Consider the following 21,183-nt stretch of genomic DNA (forward strand, 5'->3'; position numbering starts at 1 on the left):
AGGGCAGTTCTTCTTAATCAACTACCAATGCCTCATGAATATGATCATCCACACCTACAAAACTGGGGAGGTTCATAAAAAGAAGAGTCCATGGAGAACAAAGGAGAATTTGGGGAGCAAGGTGAAAAGGAGAGAAAAAAAGAGGGTATGTTTTCTGACCGATTGGGAGATTATCTGTGGTCCTGGGAACAAGAGGCTCATTTGACATCTTTACAAACTGGGCAGATGAAAGCCTAGATGGCCACGCCCAATAGTTTGATTCTCTGAACTTGACAGAGTATCCATTAAATGTCTGTGAAAAGGAGCATCTATTTTCTCTTTCTTGAAAAATGACTCAGTATGATTGTTTAATGACCCCAATGGGCCAAAAAAAAGTAGCCTTGATTTCAAAATCCTCATTGTACATCGTTCATAAAATCTAGTCCCTCCGTTTTCAGAAGCAATTGAGTAGCATAATATGTAATATGTAATAAAATAGCTAAACCCAAGGGTTATTTTATTTGGTTTGATATTGTCTTGCTTTTTATAGTGAGAAGCAAAGTGACTACCTGGGAAATGTACCTTTGATTATTAAGTGAAGGGAGGGAATCTATTTGATTGAGAACCAGTTGTGTGCCCAACAATAAGTAAGGTACATATTATAAAACGATTTCATTTATTAAGCATTTCCTATAAGCCAGGCCTTCTTCTGGACACCAGGGGTAGTATGGAGAATAAGATAGACACTATCTCTCTAGGGGGACTACTTTCTAGTGGGGGGGAAACAAACAATAAACCCAAGAAAAAAAGTCAGGTAGTAATCTAATAGGCAGATAATTGAATCAGAGTGAATGATAGAGGATGATTAGCTGGTTACTTTAGGTTCACCGTCTAAGTGATATTTACTCTGAGATCAGATTGCCAAGAAGAATCCAGCTGTGGGAAAATCAGAAAGAAAGCACTTCAGGTGGAGGGGAAGCACAAAGTCCCTAAGGCAGACACAAGCTTGGCATGCCAAAGGAACAGAGAGCAAAGACAGTGCAAGCCTGGAGGGCAAAGGGCAGGGTGCACAGGGAGGGAGCTGGAGAAAGTTGCGCTGGTGAGAAATTGGGGGTTGTGCTGTCTGGTTTTCAAGGAACGCAAGGTCCAGAGAGGCACCTGAGAGTTAAACAACTAAGAGTACAAAATCCTTGAGAAGAGGCTACAATGGGGGGAGGACAGGAAGGTTACCAAGGATTAGGTGGGTGTGGACATTATTAAAGGAAGCCAGTGAGGTGGTTCTGAGCCTCCAGAAGTTCCTTTTAGATTGATCTTTTCCCAGATATCCCAGAACTGCATAATTTTAGTGCTACAGAACCTCCAGCTCATTCCTCACTGGTAAAAGTGAATATTCTAAATGGTTAAACCTACCCAAGTCTGTATTTGAACGGCATTAAGGCATTACTGGGCCTCAGAAAAAGTAGAAATATCTGAGAGCTTACCTTTGCTTTGGGAAAAGCTCTATTTAATATAACTAAATAAAAGTAGACCATGCCCTCTTGGGTATTCTTGTTAGATCCAGGGGTTGGCACAGTGGCTGGCACAAAAGATGTGCTCCATAGAGGTCAATATGATGGAAAATAACAGACCACAATCATTTGGAGACTGTTCCTCTGTCTGTAACTGGTGGATAAATTGAATGACCTAGAAAAAGCATCTTGTGGGTGAGGAAGCCTTCCCTGACCTGCTTTCAATGCCTCTAGTCTTGATAAGCTTCTATTTACATTCTATTGTTTCCCATCCTCCATGAGCAATTAAAATCTCTTTGGGCTTGGCTTTTGGCTTAGCCCCTGCCTTTTGGCCCTAAACTTTAGCCTGTACTTCAAACCCTTGGTGTACAAGTACTTATTCTGTAATCATGACATTCAGTTCTTTGGTAGCGTGCATTCTGGATCACTGTCTGTGGGGGAGACTCAGGAAGGAGGGGGAAGTTGGGAGAACAACATGGCTCACCCATCAGGCCTTTAATGGAATTCCCATCTCACAGGCCTGATCTTGACCCAGAAGATTAAGTGGCCCATACTGTCTGTGCACTTTCAATATAGCACATAACTATTATGATTTTAATTTGTGTTGTGTAAGGTGTTGTTTGTAGTTGTGGCATATGTAGGGTGGAGGTAAGGACATAGACACATCATATTTCTATGTGAGCTTGAACAGGACACTTACTAAATTCTTTATTTCAATTATTTGTAACCATTGATATTAAGTATTAGTGTCCCCATTATACAGATTGAGAGTCAGGGTTAGAGAATACGATTTTAGCCAACTAAAGTGTACCACGAAGAGCCCTATTGTCAGCAAGTCACGGACACTCCTGAGAGTGCTGTGGGAGGTGACATAAACTTTTACGTAGCTTACCTTCAGGGTTAGTAATCAAAAGGAAGCTCACTAAGCTGCTTTATATTAAAATGACACCAATCAACCCTCTGCCAGCCTTCCTGTCCCCCATTTTCCCACCGCTGGTTACTATGACATTTATCTCACTTTGTTGCTGCGGTTTGTAGTCAGGGTTTACAGGAAACAGTCCTTAGGGGTGGCCTGAGCTTCTGTTGCTTCTTGCTAGATTGATTATAAGTTCAGCAATAGGAGAGACTGAAGGAGAGATCTGCACTGAGCAAATTAAAGCCTTCAGGTTTCACTTTGGTTTGGCAGATGTCTGCAAGAAAACCAGGCTCCTTATTTACTGTGGGCACTTTATAAATAAAGTGGGGGTGAAGAGAACCCTTTACACTGCCTCTGCGTAGGTCGCAACTTCCATATGTGTGTCCCAAGAAGGATTCAGCCTGCAAAGAAAATTCCAAACCCTGTGCTTCCTGAACACCAAGGCTGGGCTGTGGGACTTCAGGGGAAGTAAGTGCATGCATGGGATCCCCCTGGACAGAGAGAAGGGAGAGGCTTCTCAGCCAAAGCTCTGGCTTTCTGTACCTCAATGCCTGATCTTTTATCCTTACAAATTAATGTTTTTGAATTAACAGAGTTTTCTAAAAACAAATGCCTGACAATATATAAATGCCTAGTGATAAATGTCTAATAATAAAGCTATGTCAATAATATATAAGGCTTTCTTTCAGTAAAGCTGTAGTCCTTCTGTGGTCAGAAAGTCACAGATAGTAATGGATTTTGACTTAAAATATTTTTCTAACTTATTCTTGTACTATTTTTTATAGTCATATAGAAAGTTTCCTGGATGTCATTTTCCAGGTCAATCCTGAGAGTCAAATATAAAGCTGCCAAATATGTGCTGTCCCTTGCCCTTTATTTTGTATTCTGTTTGACAGTTATTTTTAATTTTTATTTATTGTTCATTGGATTATGATACATCAGACACTGACAACATTCCAAGATGGGGATAAGGTGAGTTTTCAGTCCATCATAGATTCATTGGTTTGTGGTTAACTAGATTCCCATTCCTCCCTCGTCAAGAACTCTCACTGGCCTCCCTTCTACAACCTGACTGAAATGAGAAATTTACTACAAAACTACACCCCACCCTCCTGCCAAGTTTCCTAGGGCCTGACTTTGTGGAAGGGTTTAAAACACAGGTGCTATGACCTCTGAAAAATGGTTAATCTCTGTGCTAGACTATAACTATGCTTTTCTAAATGTTCATCCATCTAACTACATTCATTTCCCATTACAACTTCCAACACTCTCTTAGATGTTTGTGTATGTAAATTTCATCCTTTTTAATGAGATAGGGTAATAAAAATAAAGGCAAATAACCTTTGAAGGAATAATAGTTATGAATCACATTTTGGTTTGAATTAACTTTCCAAAACCATTGGAATGTGTCCGTTTAAATGCCTTGATGCAGGGATTTTCCTTGGTGGCTGTTAGAGCTCCTCACAATAGGGCTCACTCTGCCTTTGTAGGTAATTCCCCACCTGTGCCTCGCCATATGCGCTCATATTTACCGCTGTGTCTCCTGCATCTAGCACAGTATCTGGTGCATAGTTCTACAAAAAATTGATGAATGAAAGCCAACCATGCCTAGAGCTGTACCAGACACAGAGGTGCCTACAGGGCAATAATTAGCTGTCTTTCAAATGGATATGTTTTAAAGACATTATTAATTCTATATTTATGGTGAGGAAGGCAGTGAGAGGGAGAAGCAGATTTGGGACGACTGGGATATTTTTCATGTCACTGCCAGGTGCTGTTTCCCATTTCAGTGATAGCAGTAAAAGGGCCATATACATTTAACTTGTGTGTAAGGCCTGAGTAAGGGCTATATTTCCAAATTATTCCAGAGGTGCTCCACAGCACCTTAGAGTTTGGTACTCATGCTATTTCTTCTGCCTGGAATGACTTTCCTCTTTTGTACCTGGCTCGTCTTTCCAGGACCAGCCCAAATATCATTTCTTTGTGGAGACTTTCCTCAATAATTCTAAGCCTGTTGCTTCTCCCCAGAAAATTTCTCCCTCTGTTCTTCTATGACAGATGGCTCAGACCTCTGTTTTAACATGCATCATATTGTGTCAAAATGTACATGTATGTCTCCCCACTTAGAATGGTAGGTTCTGTGAGTCAGATACCTGGATGACTCATAAATGTGTCCCTTTGTCTTAGTATTTGTACTTTTAAAAAGCTTGTTAAACTCTTGCGTAAGTGAATGGATAGGAGGCAGGGAGAAAGGAAGGGAAGGAAGAAAGGAAAGAGGAAGATCAGGTTAACATCTCCTGTGATTAGCTGAGAGCTGGGTTTGGAGGTGGTTGTCATTGGTGAAAACAGGATGGCAGGCAATATTTCAGGTTGCAGGACCACACAGCATGTCAGTGGAATGGGTGGGAAGTAGGCGAGGCATAGGAGTCAACTTCAGTGACAAAGAAGGGTAACAAGAAGGAGAAAAGTTTGATTCTAAAGCAAGTTTTGCTACTTCCCAATTTTGTCTATCATCTGCTCAACTCAGAAGAAAAGTAACAATAAGTGCTTAATTCTTAGAGTTTAAAAAATGCCATAAGAGAAAACATACGGCTTCCATACTAAAAAAAAAAAAGTTTGTCATAATAAAACATGTAGTTTTATGGGTTTTAATAACTCTTCACACTATTATTCTAGGTTCTGTGTTCTCTTAGTTCACTGTATCACAATCTTCTGTGCTTTATGCACATCACTTTTGACGGGTACAAATGCAGAAGGTGATAATACAGAATGTGTGTTCTATAGACATTTATTTAACTACCATTAGCTGTTACTTATCTATAATAGTGATCCTGAATAAACTCACTTGCTGCCATCATTTTCTGTTTGACGAATACTGTAAAAAAGACATGCACTTGGTAACAACTTCTAACAAAAACCAATCCAACAAAAACTCTCTAGAGTAATAATTATGTTTTCTGGCATTTATATATACTTTCTTCAGTGATGCTGCAGGAAATGGATGCTATCAGCATCAACCAATGAATCAGTAAGTATGGGAGCCTAAACCGTACACAGGGTTGTTCCAGAATTTATGGCACTTTCATCAATAGAAAGCAATTATATTGCCCTGTTACCAATGGAAGACACTCTATCTAGGGAATGAAGATAAACACAGTTGACATTATTAAGAAGTAGTCCAAGAGGGAATATACTGAGGTCCTTATAAAACCATTTTTCAAAATATTTCCTCTAATGTGTGCAGAAACATTAGGAATTTGTTTTCCGAGCCTTTGAAAGGAAAAGGTCACATCTTAGTAAACCTTTCAGGTTTTAGTATTTATAGGCCATCATTAAGGAAAAATAAAGTAGATGAGCTAAAACGATTTTTTGAAGTATTAAAATACACATTCACTGGAAAATGTTGTTTCAGTGCAAACTTTACATCTTGTTGAATCATTTCCATTGGTGAGTTTTGATTGTAGTTTTCCCAGGATGAGGGATGAATGAGATGATGGTTTGGAGAATGAGAAGGTTATTCGCGTATCTCCTATCAAGCGGTGTGTATTTTCTCTAGCTGCACAAGGTGCTGTGGAGGAATTATCTGGAACTGATTAATCCTCTGGAGGCAAGTCGGGGGAAATCAAGCATTCCGGACTGGTTCTCCCGGAGAACGCGATCGCCCTCTAGGTTGCATTTACAAGCAGAATCTGGTGACGCAACTCTGGCCACTTCGCCACCGGGGAGTTAAAGGGAAGGGGCCGGATTCCTCCCGGTAGGAAAACTGTTTGGACTAAAGAAAAAGGCTGGTGACGGGAAGGAAGAACAGATCAAACCTTTGAATAGCGGCTCCAGGGCATCCTAAAGCTTGTACAGAGCTAACAGGCGCGCGTCCCACACAGTACCCCCCCACCCCAGCCTACCTCCCCCGGCCCCATACACCCGCCGCCGTGTGTCACCTTCCTGTTCGGAAGTCTTAGTAGGTTGCTGGGACAGAACAGGGGGCGCCTGCTCCACCCATTAGGTATCCGGTTGGAAGAAAAGCCAGTCTCAACAACTTGATTCTCCACGTGAAATGACAAGTTTAGCAGACCGTCCGACTCCAACTGCTGAACATTGGGGTAGGGGGAGGAAGGAGAGCATCAGACTTTCCTTGTCTCTTCCGCCCACAAATTATACGGTTGTGCCTCTTCAGTCTTCCACTTCGAGCCCTCTAACTTAAATTCCACGTTCCTCCTGGAATGCAAAAGTCAGAGCTTTGAGAAAATGAACCCTTTGCATGTGTTTTGAATTTTTTCTGGACCGATTTGTGATGATAATCAGTCAAGTTACATTTCTTGTATGTCTTGCTAGGGGTGGTAATAAACCAAGGACGCTGATGACTGTAATTTTCTGGGTGATGTTGCAACGGAGGGAATAAATGGACCAGTGTTGAACTTTGCAGCTTGCTCCCTTCCTGTATGTAAATTGCCTTTATAAAAAGTTGGGTTCATAACAGAGCAGGGACAGCAGCCTCTGACTTGAGCTCCCTTGTCATCTCAGCTCTCAGCCTTATCAGGCACCTAACAGGGAGCTACTCCAGCCCTAACTGAGCTCCACCTCCAGTCTTCAGAAAGTAAACCCCAACCTCATATCCTAGGCAACCTGAAGAATGAAAGAGGAGGCTATAAAATCCCCTTTGAAAGGTTCGTCTGCTTTTATTACTCTAATTTGGATGGAATGGGTAAAATAAAGATGCTTTGGAGGATTTGGGGTTACTTGGTATGGCAAGGGCACAGGAGATGGAGCAGAGTGGAGAGTCTCTAATGGAAGATTTCTTAATTAAGGTTTTAAAAACAAACAAGAAGAAATCTTGGTGCAGATTGGTGTTTCTGGGTAGTCTTTGCAGAATTTTCTGTCTTAAAAGGGGATGGAACAGTGTGGGAGCAGGGCTGGGCTGGGCTAAGCTAGTTGATGGAGTATGGCATTGGCAATAACGAAGTTATGTTATATGAAGAATCCATGCAAGACAAAGCAGAAGTGGGCCAGTTACTATGATTTGCAATTTCCCAAACCTTGTTTTAGGTTGCAAGGTCAACCGGGGGCACTAATAAGTGCTTTTTTTAAATACTGGGTGCTGAGCAAAATTTCCCAGTCTCCAGGAGAGAGCTTATAAATTCTCTCATCCCAGTGTGGAGCTGTTGTAATTGAGCAAATCAAAAAGCAGTTGAGGCTACAGATCATATTAGGGCAAATGAAGTGGTTGTGTCCGCAAAACAAACCCTTGATCAGGACCAAAAAAGCCGCCTTACATGCTATTCTTGGTTTGACAGCTGGTATTTCAGAGTGTGTCGGACACAGTAGGCAACTCTAAAATGGCAGGGCTTTTGGCACTAAGGGGTCATGGCAGGGCAGCCACCTCAGACAGCAGCAGCAAGCGCCAGGTACCCGGCTCTGCAAATCTCAGTTAACTTGCAGCCGTCTCCCGGCTCCTGGCCCGGTCGCCGCTCAATGTGGCTTCCCTGCTAGCGCTGGCGCGAGTCCTCCCGCCGGCGGTCAGATTGCAGTTCCCAGACCTCTCCCCGCGGCGGGGTTACTGGAAGACACCACACCGCTGCTCTGCAGAGCTTCTCTCCATCCTCTGCTTTCCGGAGCAAAGGGGCCCGCGGCTAATCTTTCAGGAGTTAAAAGAGTCCGAGTTTCTCTGGGACTTGAGAGAAAGACTCCAGGGTCAGTCCTGAAATAAGCCGGAGGAAGGGTAGGGGAGACAGGACAAACTAAAGGATCTAAGACAATGCAATGCGACCTTGCAGACTTTTCAGGTGGGAAAGCAGGATAAAGAACCAGGGGAATCGATGAGACCTTCGGGGGGCTGGGGGGGTACCTCACACCACCCCTGGGTCGCGCTAGGTCAGCCCTCTGCATCGAGCCACCGCTCCTCTAACTTGCCACTAACTCACGTGTTCTCGGCGTGGCGGGGATTAAAAATGTAAGAGAAAAAAATTGCTTGCGGAAAGGGACAGAATGTTCTCAAAGATTACTTTAGGGGAAAAAAAGAAGTGAAATGCAGATTGTACTTTTTTTTCCTTAGTGCAGAGACGAATTTTATTTCCGCCCCCTCCCCTGCACATTCCTGACCTCTCCCTCCCCCTTCCTTCTTTCTTCCTTCCTCCTCTTCCAAGTTCTGGGATTTTTCAGCCTTGCTTGGCTTTGGCCAAAAGCACAAAAAAGGCGTTTTCGGAAGCGGCTTGGCCGTGCACAAGGGCCATTTGTTTGTTTTGGGACTCGGGGCAGGAAATCTTGCCCGGCCTGAGTCACGGCGGCTCCTTCAAGGAAACGTCAGTGTTCTCCGGTCGCTCTCGCCGCCGCGCGCCCGGCCGCCGCGGCCCATGGGGGAGATGCAAGGCGCGCTGACCAGGGCCCGGCTCGAGTCCCTGCTCCGGCCCCGCCACAAAAAGAGGGCCGAGGCGCAGAAAAGGAGCGAGTCCTTCCTGCTGACGGGCCTGGGTAAGCGCCGCGGCCGGCACGCGCGGCTGGTCGCACGCCCCACCAGCGGCTCGGCTCCGGCGAGCGGGGCTGGGTGTGTGCAGTCGCTCTGCGGGTGGAGGGACCGAGGCGGGGGTGAGAGGGCGGTGGGAGCGGGAGACCGGCCGGCTGCCCCGGCCCCATGGTGACCCGAAGATAAGGGCGCGCGGGGACGCCCTGCCCGGGCGCCGCCGCCCTGCGCCCGAGCGATAACCCGGCGGGCCGCGTGCGGCCGCCCCGCAGGAGCCGCGGAGGCTGCGCAGCGGAGTAGGCGGGAGGGTCGGCGCCCGGGCCGGGAGTGAATCTAAAGGGAGAGTTTGAGAAAGCGGAGCGGGCACAAAGCCACCCGGTCGCTGCGCACCCTGTGGAAAGCGCCCAGCGTCCAGCGCCGCGCCTGATTTCCTCGCCGGGCGGAATAAATGAGAAAAGTGGAAAATTACCCCGACCTCGCCCTCCCTCCCCGCCCCCTCCGCCTGCGGCCTCTCTCTCTCTCCGGTCCGGGAGCCGAGGCAGGCTGATAACAGCCCCGCGCTGGGCCCTCCGCGGGCGGTCCCCGCGCCCGGGCGCGCCCTCCCGCCGGGGTCGCGCCGCCCGCCGCCCGCCGGCCGCCGGGGGACCGCCAGCCCAGAAGCGCGGCCGCCGGGCCGGGGGCGGGGCCAGGCAGCACCACCTCCCCCCCAGTCCCGCGGGCCCCGCCCCCGAGGAGGCGCTGCGCTTATAAGGCGGGAGGCGCGGCGCGAGCCCAGTGTTGGCAGTTGGCAGAGCCGGTCTCCTGTCACCTCCGTCTCCTGGGATCCTCACGGTGGTGATGACGGTCAAGACCGAGGCTGCCAAGGGCACCCTCACCTACTCCAGAATGAGGGGAATGGTAGCAATTCTCATCGGTGAGTGTAGGAGTAGACTGGACATTTAGGAGATTGGAAGTGGAAAAATTTTTAAGGCCCCGATTGGATTAGCTTGTGTGGCGTCAAATGTAACGAAGCCGTCTAAACGTTTATTTCTCCTAATTCACAGCTTTTATGAAACAGAGGAGGATGGGCCTGAACGACTTTATTCAGAAGATTGCCAATAACTCCTATGCGTGCAAACAGTAAGTTTGTGGGGATTGGGGAAAATAAAAACAGTGTATGTTCAGTTTATCAGCACTAAAGACACATTCCATTCTCAGTAGGTTATCAGGAAGCCGAAGGCTTCTCCGGGGGTGGGGAATCCTTTTTCTCTTTAAGCTCCAATTTAGTTTAAACATTTTAAACGTTAAAATTAATGTGCTGGTTTAACTTGCTCTAGAGCTATAAAATAAAATTTAAATGTTTGCCTCATTGACCCCCCTCTCCATGAAGAACAACCCGCATGGCTGTGTTTAACTGGGTTTATTATTTTCTTCAACTGAGTGAATTATTGTGTGTTTAAGTATAGAATTCTCCCGGAAAAGTTGAGGCCAAACCTCACTCTTGGTGTCGGAGTGCCCCCTTGTGGTGAGGTAGGAGGTTCTAAATGGTGCCTTTCTCCTCTGCAGCCCTGAAGTTCAGTCCATTTTGAAAATCTCCCAACCTCAGGAGCCTGAGCTTATGAATGCCAACCCTTCTCCTCCAGTAAGTAGTCTCTTTTTGTGATGCCTCTGTGGAGGAATCTTGTAAATGAGTCAGCTAGTTTTCCTACTTTGATGAATTAAATGAGCATCGTTTCTAGAAAATTAGTATCAAGTCAGGAATGCCTTGTTCATTCATGGCATAACAAGTGTCATAAGTACTTAAGTATTGAGTCAGTGAAGTATTTTAAAAGACATATTGCATAAAGTTTTATCTGCTTACAATAATGTGATTGTGAGTTATTTCCATACTCATTTGAAATACTAACATGTATGGATGAAAGTAGTTTTGAATGTATTTATAGATGTATGGTTAGTTGCCTCAGTCTTCTGCTGATGTGACATTTTTGACATTGCCTGTGCTTACTGATGTCTTCCTGTGAAGCAAGGATATTAAAAGAAAACTCTGTTTTCCAGCCAAGTCCTTCTCAGCAAATCAACCTTGGTCCATCATCCAATCCTCACGCTAAACCATCTGACTTTCACTTCTTGAAAGTGATTGGGAAGGGCAGTTTTGGAAAGGTAATTTCAGATCTGAAGGCCTCAGAATTTATAGTCTTGCATGTACTCATCTTACATTCACCCTGGATGTGGACAGCAAAATGATTTTTTCTAATTGAAATTTCAGGTTCTTCTGGCAAGACACAAAGCAGAAGAAGCGTTCTATGCAGTCAAAGTTTTACAGAAGAAAGCGATCCTGAAAAAGAAAGAGGTAAGGGATTTGCTTGATGGGCTGAGGTTGGAGCCAGACATTTATTGGGTGGTTTCACCTTGGCATTGTGGTGCCAAGTTGAAATTTGCCGCTAAATCTTAATTGTCCTTTTTCTAGGAAAAGCATATTATGTCGGAGCGGAATGTTCTACTGAAGAATGTGAAACACCCTTTCCTGGTGGGCCTTCACTTCTCTTTCCAGACTGCTGACAAGTTGTACTTTGTCCTAGACTACATTAACGGTGGAGAGGTGAGCAGAGGGAATAAGAGCTAACCCCGGAGGTCTGTGCAGAGCCTACTTACTTAGTTTTAGTTTGAAAAGAAAGTTTTTAAGAGATATTTTAAGGAAAGTCACCAGAATTAGCGCTTCCTTTAACCTACCAGGTTCCAAATTGTTAATAGACTATTTAGGGCCACTTCCTGCAATTGTTCTCTTTAGCTGTATATGTCAAGACTAATTAAATGCATTGTTATGAGGCTTTGGCAAGCCAGACTAACTTTGTTCTGCCTCTTGCAGTTGTTCTACCATCTCCAGAGGGAGCGTTGCTTCCTGGAACCACGGGCTCGTTTCTATGCTGCTGAAATAGCCAGTGCCTTGGGTTACCTGCACTCTTTGAACATCGTTTATAGGTGAGCTGAAGAGCTCCGTAGGCTGCTTTCCCGGGTATAGAGGAGACACAGTCCTAGCCTTTGACAGAGCCTGAAAATAATTTGTGTTTAGGTACAGCTTGGAACCTAATACCAAATCCCCAGCATGTGAGCCGTCTTGACTCCATGCCACAAGGGAACTAGCCAGCTAAGATTGTGCCTAATCCAGAATAGATTAGCAGAACAAGGACTCCCTTTTTCATTCAGACAACTACAGTACAGTGAATTTAAAATGCTTCTGATAGCCTTAGCAATTACGTTTACAGAGGATTTCTTAATGAAGTGAAATTCACTTACGCAACTACTTTACTGTTCCTGTTTTTTTTTTTTTTTTTACAGAGACTTAAAACCAGAGAATATTTTGCTAGATTCACAGGGACACATTGTCCTTACTGACTTTGGACTCTGCAAGGAGAACATTGAGCACAACGGCACGACATCTACCTTCTGTGGCACGCCTGAGGTAGGAGCACGAATGATTTGGGGCCTGGTCCACCCATCCCTTCCAGGGAGACAGGTGCAAGAATGCTTTCAAGTACTGAAAGAGTAAGCTCTTTGCAGAGACTTCCTAGTCTAGTCCAGTGCAAGTAAAGTATATGTGCTGTTTGAGCATGAGAAATTCCAAGGCCTAGTGCTACTTTAATTAAAACTAGTTGTTTGCAAGATCCATGTCTTAAAAGGTTTCTAAATCCCCAAGCGAGATATCTGTTGGATGCCCAAAAGCTTCCTATAAATATCAGTACATGTAAGTGGCCAGTCAGCCTCAAAGTCCAGCAGTCTTATCAAAGAGTAATTTAAAGAAATATATCCTCCAAGTGGACCCAGGATCTTGCAGACCTTTCAAAGTGTGTACCTGGTCTTATGAGTGCCTGGCTTCACAGGGTCTAAACTCTCTTTTCCTGGCTTGTCTTTCAGTATCTCGCACCTGAGGTGCTTCATAAGCAGCCTTATGACAGGACCGTGGACTGGTGGTGCCTGGGAGCCGTCTTATATGAGATGCTGTATGGCCTGGTGAGCAGAACATTGAAAATCATGGAGTACTGCCCTGGTTTGAGGATGCTCTCTAGAACCTAGTCTTCTTAAATCCAGACTTACCTGGATGCACAGGCCCCATTCACACACGTGGTCATTGTGTGTTGCCCTTTATCAGTAAACTTATCAAATAAGAGAGGCACATTGGTTCTTTTGTAAGTGTTTTAGGGTAAACTCTCACGTAGTAGATCTTTCTTTGGTAAATTCACATGTTATTAGATAGGACCACACTTAACCTACATGAGTGTGATAAAGGTGACTCAGGAGCATATACCCCCTGATAAGGGTTGCAGAATGGACATTTCAAAATCTGGGGCAAAGAAAACCTCTGAAGGGATAGACTTGGTAAAAGCCAGTGTAATATAATGCAGCTTAAGTCTTTTTCTGTTTGGGTAATGTATACTATACAAAACTGCCAATTAAGTATTCAGTAACTTTCCCCCTTCTTTCAGCCTCCTTTTTATAGCCGAAACACAGCTGAGATGTATGACAACATTCTGAACAAGCCCCTCCAGTTGAAGCCAAATATTACAAATTCTGCAAGACACCTCCTGGAGTGCCTCCTGCAGAAGGACAGGACAAAGCGGCTGGGTGCCAAGGACGACTTTGTGAGTAATGTATTTCCTGTTGTCCTGGGCTGTCTGCGAAGTGCACGAGACCTCCCTGCCCTCCTTGAATTCTCCTGTCTAAATCCATCTCATGTTTCTTCTCAACAGATGGAGATTAAGAATCATGTCTTCTTCTCCCTAATTAACTGGGATGACCTCATTAATAAGAAGATTACCCCCCCTTTTAACCCAAATGTGGTGAGTACCTGTCTCTCCCCTAAGTATAAGGAGGCCCAGAGTGTACTCCTCTAAGTCTGACGTGGTGGTGGTGGAGCGGGGAGGGCCCTCAGGGAATACATAGGCATATATCCTCTTCATAGGCCACTATTGTACCTCAAGAAAAAGTAGCATTTTTGTCCCAGCCAAGGAGATATAACTTTTCAACATGTTTATCAACCAAAGACAAACAGTGAACATTATTCTCACCATTTAAACTTGGTGTGGCCTGTGAGTTTTGTGCTAGAAATGGATAGTTACTATGGGAGTTGCCATACAGTGCCCTCAACCTTGAGCTCCAGTATTTAAGGCCTAAGTGAGGATTTCCCTGCCCTGCCTCCACTGAATTCTTGACACTGGCACTGAGTGCATCTTGTCCTTCCTTCCACAGAGTGGGCCCAACGACCTGCGGCACTTTGACCCTGAGTTCACCGAAGAGCCGGTCCCCAACTCCATCGGCAGGTCTCCCGACAGCATCCTCCTCACAGCCAGCGTCAAGGAAGCCGCCGAGGCCTTCCTAGGCTTTTCCTATGCACCTCCCATGGACTCTTTCCTCTGAACAGTCTTAGGGGTGGTTGTGAAGGATGTTATGTGTGTTCCTAAACGTTTTAGTTAGCATTTTGGCGGAGCTGCCAGCTGATAGGACATTTTAAGAGAGAATTTGCACATCTCTGGAAGCTTGCACATCTTGGCAGTCTTACTGCACCCTGGTTGCTGGAAGCTTTCCGAAGAGCACATCCTCCTCTCAGTGAGCTCATGAGGTTTTCACTTTTATTCTTCCTTCCAATGTGGTGCTATCTCTGAAATGGGCGTTAGAGCGCCGCCTTAGATGCTGTAGCCTGTTAGAGGGATGACGCTGTCCTCAGAAGGATCTGCTGAAGGTCTGTCTGTCCAGGCCGTGATAACGAATCTTATGAAATGTGCCTTTTCTAACGAGATTGTGTTAGCTCCAAAGCTTTTCCTATTGCAGATTGTTCCAATTCTTGATTTCTCTTTGTGGGTTTTCTGTATGAACAGTGGTATGAGTGCGGTATGCTTGATCACAGGTAGATTTAGTTATAAGCATCAATGTGACACTTGCAGGACACTACAATGTGGGACATTGTTTGTTTCTTCCATATTTGGAAGATAAATTTATGTGTAGACTGGTTTTTTTTTTTGTAAGACATAGTTAATAACTAAAATTTATTGAAAATGGTCTTGCAATGACTTGTATCCAGATGCTTAACGAAAGCATTGCTGCTACAAATATTTCTATTTTTAGAAAGGGTTTTTATGGACCAATGCCCCAGTTGTCGGTCAAAGCCTGTTGTTTTCATTGTTTAAAATGTCACCTGTAAAATGGGCATTATTTATGGGTTTTATTTTGCATTCCTGATAATTGTATGTATTGTATAAAGAAAGTCTGTACATTGGGTTATAACACTAGTATATTTAAACTTAGAGGCGTATTTGTAATGTAAACCACCATTTTAGTACTGTAATTAACATGGTTATAATATGTACAGTTCTCCCCCTTCCCCACCACACAATTTTTTGTGTGAATGTAATAAACCAACTTTGGTTTGCAATAAAACCTTGAAAAATATTTACAAGTTTTGTCATGTGTGTTATTTTGTATATTTCAGTTAAAGAGGCAGTAATGGGTCTGTTTAAAATTTAAAATTAGCAAAATGCTGTTGCAATTTCAATCTCAGTGGTTTGCCTCCAATGTTGCTGTAGCTTCAGACTCCAAGAGAGTGTAGGATAGTCTTAAAGCCAGTTTATACTCCAGGTGCTCTTGGCAGCATTTTATGATGTCAGTCATTCATAAATCCAACCCAACAAATCCTTTTCAGTTTACCAGTCTTGCAAGGACAGCCATGAAGTAATGTTCCCTGTATTTATTGCCTGCCCTGTGAAGTTAGCTGTTTGTCCTGACATTTAGCTTGTCTGACGTAGCAGGTAATCCAACAAATATTTGAGTGCCTCTGCTGGGGCCAGGCTCTCTTCTGAGGCTGGGGATATAGCAGTGAGTAAGGCAGGCAAATCTCTGCCCTTACAGAGCCTGATGGGAAAGGCAGACTTTGTCAATCAAGCAGTTGATTGAAATGGAAGTCAACACAGTAGCCTGCAAGTGTAGGAGAATGTCACTAACAAGGGTAAGGATGTTTGACCTCAGAAACATAAATGGATAAACATAACCAGGACTTCTGGTTTCTGAGCATACCCAGAGCTGAACCAAATCAGTGCCAACTCAGAAGGATCTGCAAGAAGCAGCACATCCCTGGCTTAGAAGACGTGAGCCAGTGAGCACCCAGCACTGTGTGGGCCCAGCTCACTCTGGGTCTGGCAGACAGAAGCCACTCCTATAGCCCACTGAACTGGATAATTTGCCCTGAGCAAGGGGAAGATGGCATGGTATTAGGAGATCATCTCTGAGTACAAACAGTCTGGACTTTCTCACTTTTCTAGGCCTGTCACTCAAATGCCTAGCACATAAGGAGTCCTCCAACAGTTGAGGGGGCTGCAGCCTTACCCTCTAACCACTGTGTTCCCTCTGCCCTGACCTCCGTGTGCACAAGGCTCTGCCCAGGGACAGGTGTGTTATTTTCCCCTTTCCATCTCACCTCACATCCCACCTGCCAAGGCTCCTAAGGGCTGAGCAGGTGTTTGGGGATCACTTAGTCCTTCTCCCTCTTAATCCAGTGAAGGGATGCGATCAAAGCAAGTCAGCGGCTTTTTGCCGAAGGTGGGCCCCCATCCAGATCTGCATTTGAGTTACAGGTATTAGGTATTAGATATTAGGATTTTTAAATCCCTGCCAAAGTCAACTACAGTGACAAAGAGAATCTGAAGCCTGCATTTTCCTGGTAAGGACTGCTGCTGGCTCTGCTGGGAGACTTTTTGCTTGTCACCCCCCCATCCTCATTATCAATAACAGTTATATATTCCCCAAACAAAAGTGCTTAAATCATATTTTTATCTGAACATCGTTCTTGCAGGCTGGGAATCTCCGGTCTCATTATAGGTTAACTCAAAGAGGCTAGTCATGGATTTAAAAGATTCTCACTTCTTTAAAGGTAGACATTTGGCTTATTGGGCGACAGTCAATCACTATATAAGATCTGATTTGTATTGCTTGGGAACTGATAAGAGTCAGAGGTGTCCCAAGTGTTGTCACATAAACGGGAGGACACCAAACACAAGTGGGTGGGAAGGGAACAAGGTAAGAACAGGAAGGTCTAGAAAGAACAGGGATCAATTAAAAAAAAAAGGTAAATATTTACTAAGTACTGTGATGTTAAGTAGTGTATGTTCAGAGCTATCTTTTATCTAGGGGACTGGGGCACATCCCTGCTGGCATTTGAAGCTACATTTGAGCATGATGGTTGCAAAGGGAACAATCCACTTCTCCATAGCTTCTAGCTGTGGATCTGTTCAAATATGGATTTGGGGAAACACCAGCTAAGATTCCCACAAGTTAAAATGGGACTTCGAAACCACTGCTGCCATGAAGAGTAAGTCATTCACTGCACTTAGGGAATCTGTCATCTACCTGGGGAGCTGTGACCACCACCCCATGTATATGACAGGGGCTGAGTAAGAGCTAAAGAGAACTTCAGACATCCAGAGGCTTTCCATGGAGTTGGCTGGTTAGGGCAGGCTTCACAAGGGGGGATGCCAATGGTTCATACTAACCAAATCTACTTCTAGGGAGTCCAGTGGAATGCAGGCCCTGAGGATAGATAATAGCATTAGGAGCTAATGCCACTGAGCAGAAGCAGACACTGTACTAAGTACTTTATCTGTTTAATCATCGGAACAATGTGATGTTACAAGTGAAAAAACCAGCACAGAAAGCTAATCTGCAGGCCTGGAAGTGGTGAAACAAGAAGTCAGATCATGACAGTCAGGCCCCAAAGCCTATGCTTGTAGCCATTATTGTTCTTAACAGATGACAACAGAGTACAGAGGCAAACAGTTATGTGTTTGTGAGTCATTCACTTATTATTTTGCCAGACTTCTACTAAGGTATCTTCTAGGTGTCATACTAGGTGAAGAGAGAGAAAGAGAGGGGGCATTTGCAATTATAATGTAGACATCACCAGTTGCTGATGAAGATGAAGAGCAGCTGGAAATATGCTTTGCAGTGGGAGGGCAAATTAGCACAATCATTTTGGAAAACTGTTTTGCACTGTCTACTAATGGTGAATGTACATATAACTTATGGCCCAGTAGTTCCCCAAAGCATATACACGTATTCAATAAAATATAATGTGAATAGTAGTACTATTCATCTTAGCCCCCAAATGCGAACAATTCAAAATGTCCACCAATAGTAAAGTGAACAAATTAGTGTGATTTTCCTACAATGGAACAGTATACTACAATGACAATGAATGAATAATTGCTGCATGTGATGACAGAGAATAAACCTCAGAACCAAACATAGAAACCAGATTGTATGACTTGATTTATATAAAATTTGAAAGAAAAGAAAATGTATCTATGTAGTAGTCAGGATATGATCACCTTTGGAAAGGGGAGGGGGGCAGAGATAATGATCAATAGGGCACATGATGCAGGCAATCTTGTGTGTGCCGGTAATTTCTAGTTGGTGATTTCAGGGAGTGGTTTCGATTCTTGGTATTCCATCAAGCTTTATACTTATGTGCATTTGTCTCTGTTATATATCGGTAAAGATGTTTATTAAGGATATCTGGTATGATGAGAAAAAAGGATGTTATGGGGACACCCTACCCACTTTGAGGGTCAGGCAAAGGGGCTAAGCTTTCAAGCAGGTTAGGACAGAAGTGTTTAGGAAGATCTGGAGTGTTCAGGTAGCCTATCCTGGGAACGGGATCTCAAAGGTATGGCAGAAAGAAGGGCATCCCACATGCTGGTTGCTAGAGGTGGGGGAGTGTGAGGGCAGCTTGCAGAAGCACAACAAATGAGATACTGCAAGAAGGGTCCCAGACAGACCTAGGCCAGAATCCCAGCTTTGCTGATCATTCTTTTAGCTTTGGGCAAGTAGTAACCTGGGTAAACCTCTCCTAACTTCAGTTTCTTCAGGGGAGAATGAACAGCCAGTGCCTATCTCCTCAAAGCACTGACAATGTCAGAAGGAACTGGAATTTAAAGAATGCTAATTAGCTTCTTCTTTCCACACTCACTACTTTCTCAATTTCTCCTCCTCTGTACTAGATTATAGGAGAGAAAGAAAAAGATATTTAAAAAGCAGTAAGAAATCATTTTGAGGTGGGAAATGGACCTCATCGTTTATGCTCTTGAAAATCACATAAGGAAGTTCAGATTTCATATATCTTTATTGATATATAGGAGCATTTGGAGATTATCCATGAGAAAAGTAAGGTGATCAGATGGAGCGTTCTGATGACTCTTGCCACGAGTTGTGAGTGTGGGGAAAGCCACTAAAGGGACTTCTAACAGCTCACCCCATTGGCAGTGGCAAGGGAAGGATAGAGAAGAGATATTCTGAAGACCCCCAAACCAATGAGCTTAGTGAGCTGTTGGAAATGAAGGAAGAACAAGGATGAATCAAAAGGAACGCACGTTTAATGTAGCTTATTTCATTAAGGTAACTGACTTACTGAAGTGGTTGTCACAGCTGCAGAAAGAGCGTCTAGGACAAAGGCTACCCACCAGTTTCTTCAACATCCCCAAGGCATAATGGATCTGCCAGTCAATAATCAGTCAATGTAATTGGCAAGGCAAGATGTTACATGCGGCACACGGAAGTCAATCTCCGCCTCCTCTTGTTATGAAATTTCTTGCCTCATCTATCAAAAAGCTCCTATATCCTGTTTCATAGGCCTCAAGCCTTGTCTTAGGAGCACGGTGATGTTAAAGTTAACCTGGTGTTATCAGAACAATACTTCCATTAAGAAAAACAGTCATCCAAATGAACTAAGCCCAATTTGAGATTTTTTCTCCTAGTGCATGAAAATTGTTAACTGCTCACAAAAACCAGCACTTAAACTACTATTGCTAAGATCTGACTTGTGGCTTATGTGTGACCTTCCCTGGCCTGCTTTGGCCACTACTTCCTTGCTCTATACAAACATATTTAATTTATATATGTTTTCTCTGCTGTCCACATCTTTCCCATGAAGGACTTTAGCAACAAGACGAGGAACAACCCTTGATGTTTACTGAGTGTTTACCTATAACATTGTGTTCAGACAGATATGTTTGTATATTTGGATGTATCTTGGAAACCATGGACTCTGACAGGCAGGGTTCTTAGTTTGCTCTTTTCAGTGGCATCTGTTCTGTGCTCCACCTAGTATCACGGCAGGCACGATGATGATGCTGTAACAGTATATGAGGTACAGACTGTTCACAGGAAAATGTACTTGCTGAAATCACTTTATGTGAACAGTATACCAAGGGTCATAGCATAAAGACACAGTGTCACGTTATATACACATATATAAAACAGATGAGTGATGGACAATTTGTTCATGATGTCTTAATAATTTTAACACACTTATGCTCAGTCTTATATCACTGCCACTTTGGATAGTCATTGACTCATAATATAGCATTCCAGAAGCCAGTGTCATTGCCCTTCCTGACCCAGACCTGAGCCATCTGATTCCAAGTGTGTTGCTATGTGGCTAGCAAAGCACACCACAGATCTCTATCTGTTTTGGCAATGATTAATTAAATTAAAGTTTATTTAATTAAATTAATTAAGTTAAGATGGAAATGATTTAGGGTCCAAATTGAACACAATGATTGTATTTTCCTCTGCGAGGTCATGGAGAAGAGAACTGCAGCAATGATATGATGCGTGAACTGGGTTACATGCTACCTAAAAATGGTGGACACTTTGAGATCAACTTAAAGAAAATAATTTCAAATTAAACATATGTGACAATGGCTTTAAAATACAGCAAACCGAACGTGAAATAATCATGGAGGAGGAAAGAATGTGAATGAAATGACAGTTCCTGACATTTTTCTTTTATTTATAACTGGACAATATGCTCATGGTAAAACAAATAAATAAAAGCATGATTAGTTGATACGAGTAACAGTTTTCAAAACTGACTCTCTCAGCCATACCCATCCCAATTCTCTCCTTCTGGAGATAACCAATGTTAATGTGTAATTCCAGTGTTTAAAAATTTTTAGTTCCATCTAACTCTTATATTGCATGTGGGCTTTTTCATATGGTGCTGAATGAAGACTCGGAAATCTGGTTTCACATTGCAGAACAGATAATGTGGCAGACTGGCTGAAACCAAGGCTTGGCTTTAAGGTTGCCCTTTGCAATTACACACAATTGTTGACTTACCTACAATCTTTAGAGGCTAATAGCTCAGCAGTTTCACTTGACCTACCTACACTCTTTCCTTCTAAAAAAAAATTTTTAAACATCTTACTTTTCCAACCACATGCCTAGCACATACCTAACAGTTTTCACAAGTTTCCTGATTAGGGGATAATATTCTCCCTTCCAACCATTCCTACATTCCTTTAAGT

General features: G+C 43.7%; 1 protein-coding gene and 1 long non-coding RNA gene across 7 annotated transcripts in view; one reads left to right on the forward strand and one right to left on the reverse strand.

Annotated features, from left to right (window-relative positions):
- The window catches only part of SGK1 (serum/glucocorticoid regulated kinase 1), a 104,746-nt gene extending 89,462 nt beyond the window's left edge, over positions 1 to 15,284 (forward strand). For 3 of the 6 annotated variants that reach the window (XM_036903734.2, XM_036903735.2, XM_057489257.1), the window contains 11 exons: positions 9,901 to 9,976; positions 10,403 to 10,478; positions 10,892 to 10,996; positions 11,103 to 11,186; positions 11,304 to 11,435; positions 11,703 to 11,815; positions 12,173 to 12,296; positions 12,749 to 12,844; positions 13,318 to 13,473; positions 13,582 to 13,671; positions 14,081 to 15,284. In XM_036903734.2, coding sequence (XP_036759629.1) covers positions 9,901 to 9,976; positions 10,403 to 10,478; positions 10,892 to 10,996; positions 11,103 to 11,186; positions 11,304 to 11,435; positions 11,703 to 11,815; positions 12,173 to 12,296; positions 12,749 to 12,844; positions 13,318 to 13,473; positions 13,582 to 13,671; positions 14,081 to 14,248 — 1,220 coding nt within the window. In that variant the 3' untranslated portion in view covers positions 14,249 to 15,284. Of the gene's footprint in view, positions 1 to 6,896; positions 7,068 to 8,436; positions 8,869 to 9,616; positions 9,771 to 9,900; positions 9,977 to 10,402; positions 10,479 to 10,891; positions 10,997 to 11,102; positions 11,187 to 11,303; positions 11,436 to 11,702; positions 11,816 to 12,172; positions 12,297 to 12,748; positions 12,845 to 13,317; positions 13,474 to 13,581; positions 13,672 to 14,080 lie in introns of those variants that run through there. The other 3 variants (XM_036903739.2, XM_036903736.2, XM_036903737.2) reach the window with 3 other exon arrangements.
- Positions 5,036 to 6,732, reverse strand: LOC118921752 (uncharacterized). The gene is made up of 2 exons (XR_005028499.2): positions 6,342 to 6,732; positions 5,036 to 6,166 (listed from the first exon to the last, which is right to left on the reverse strand). It is a non-coding gene; the product is annotated as an uncharacterized LOC118921752 (long non-coding RNA).
- Positions 15,285 to 21,183: the final 5,899 nt, after the last annotated feature.

Source organism: Manis pentadactyla, chromosome 12, assembly GCF_030020395.1.
Source record: "Manis pentadactyla isolate mManPen7 chromosome 12, mManPen7.hap1, whole genome shotgun sequence".
Classification (NCBI taxonomy): Eukaryota; Metazoa; Chordata; class Mammalia; order Pholidota; family Manidae; genus Manis; species Manis pentadactyla.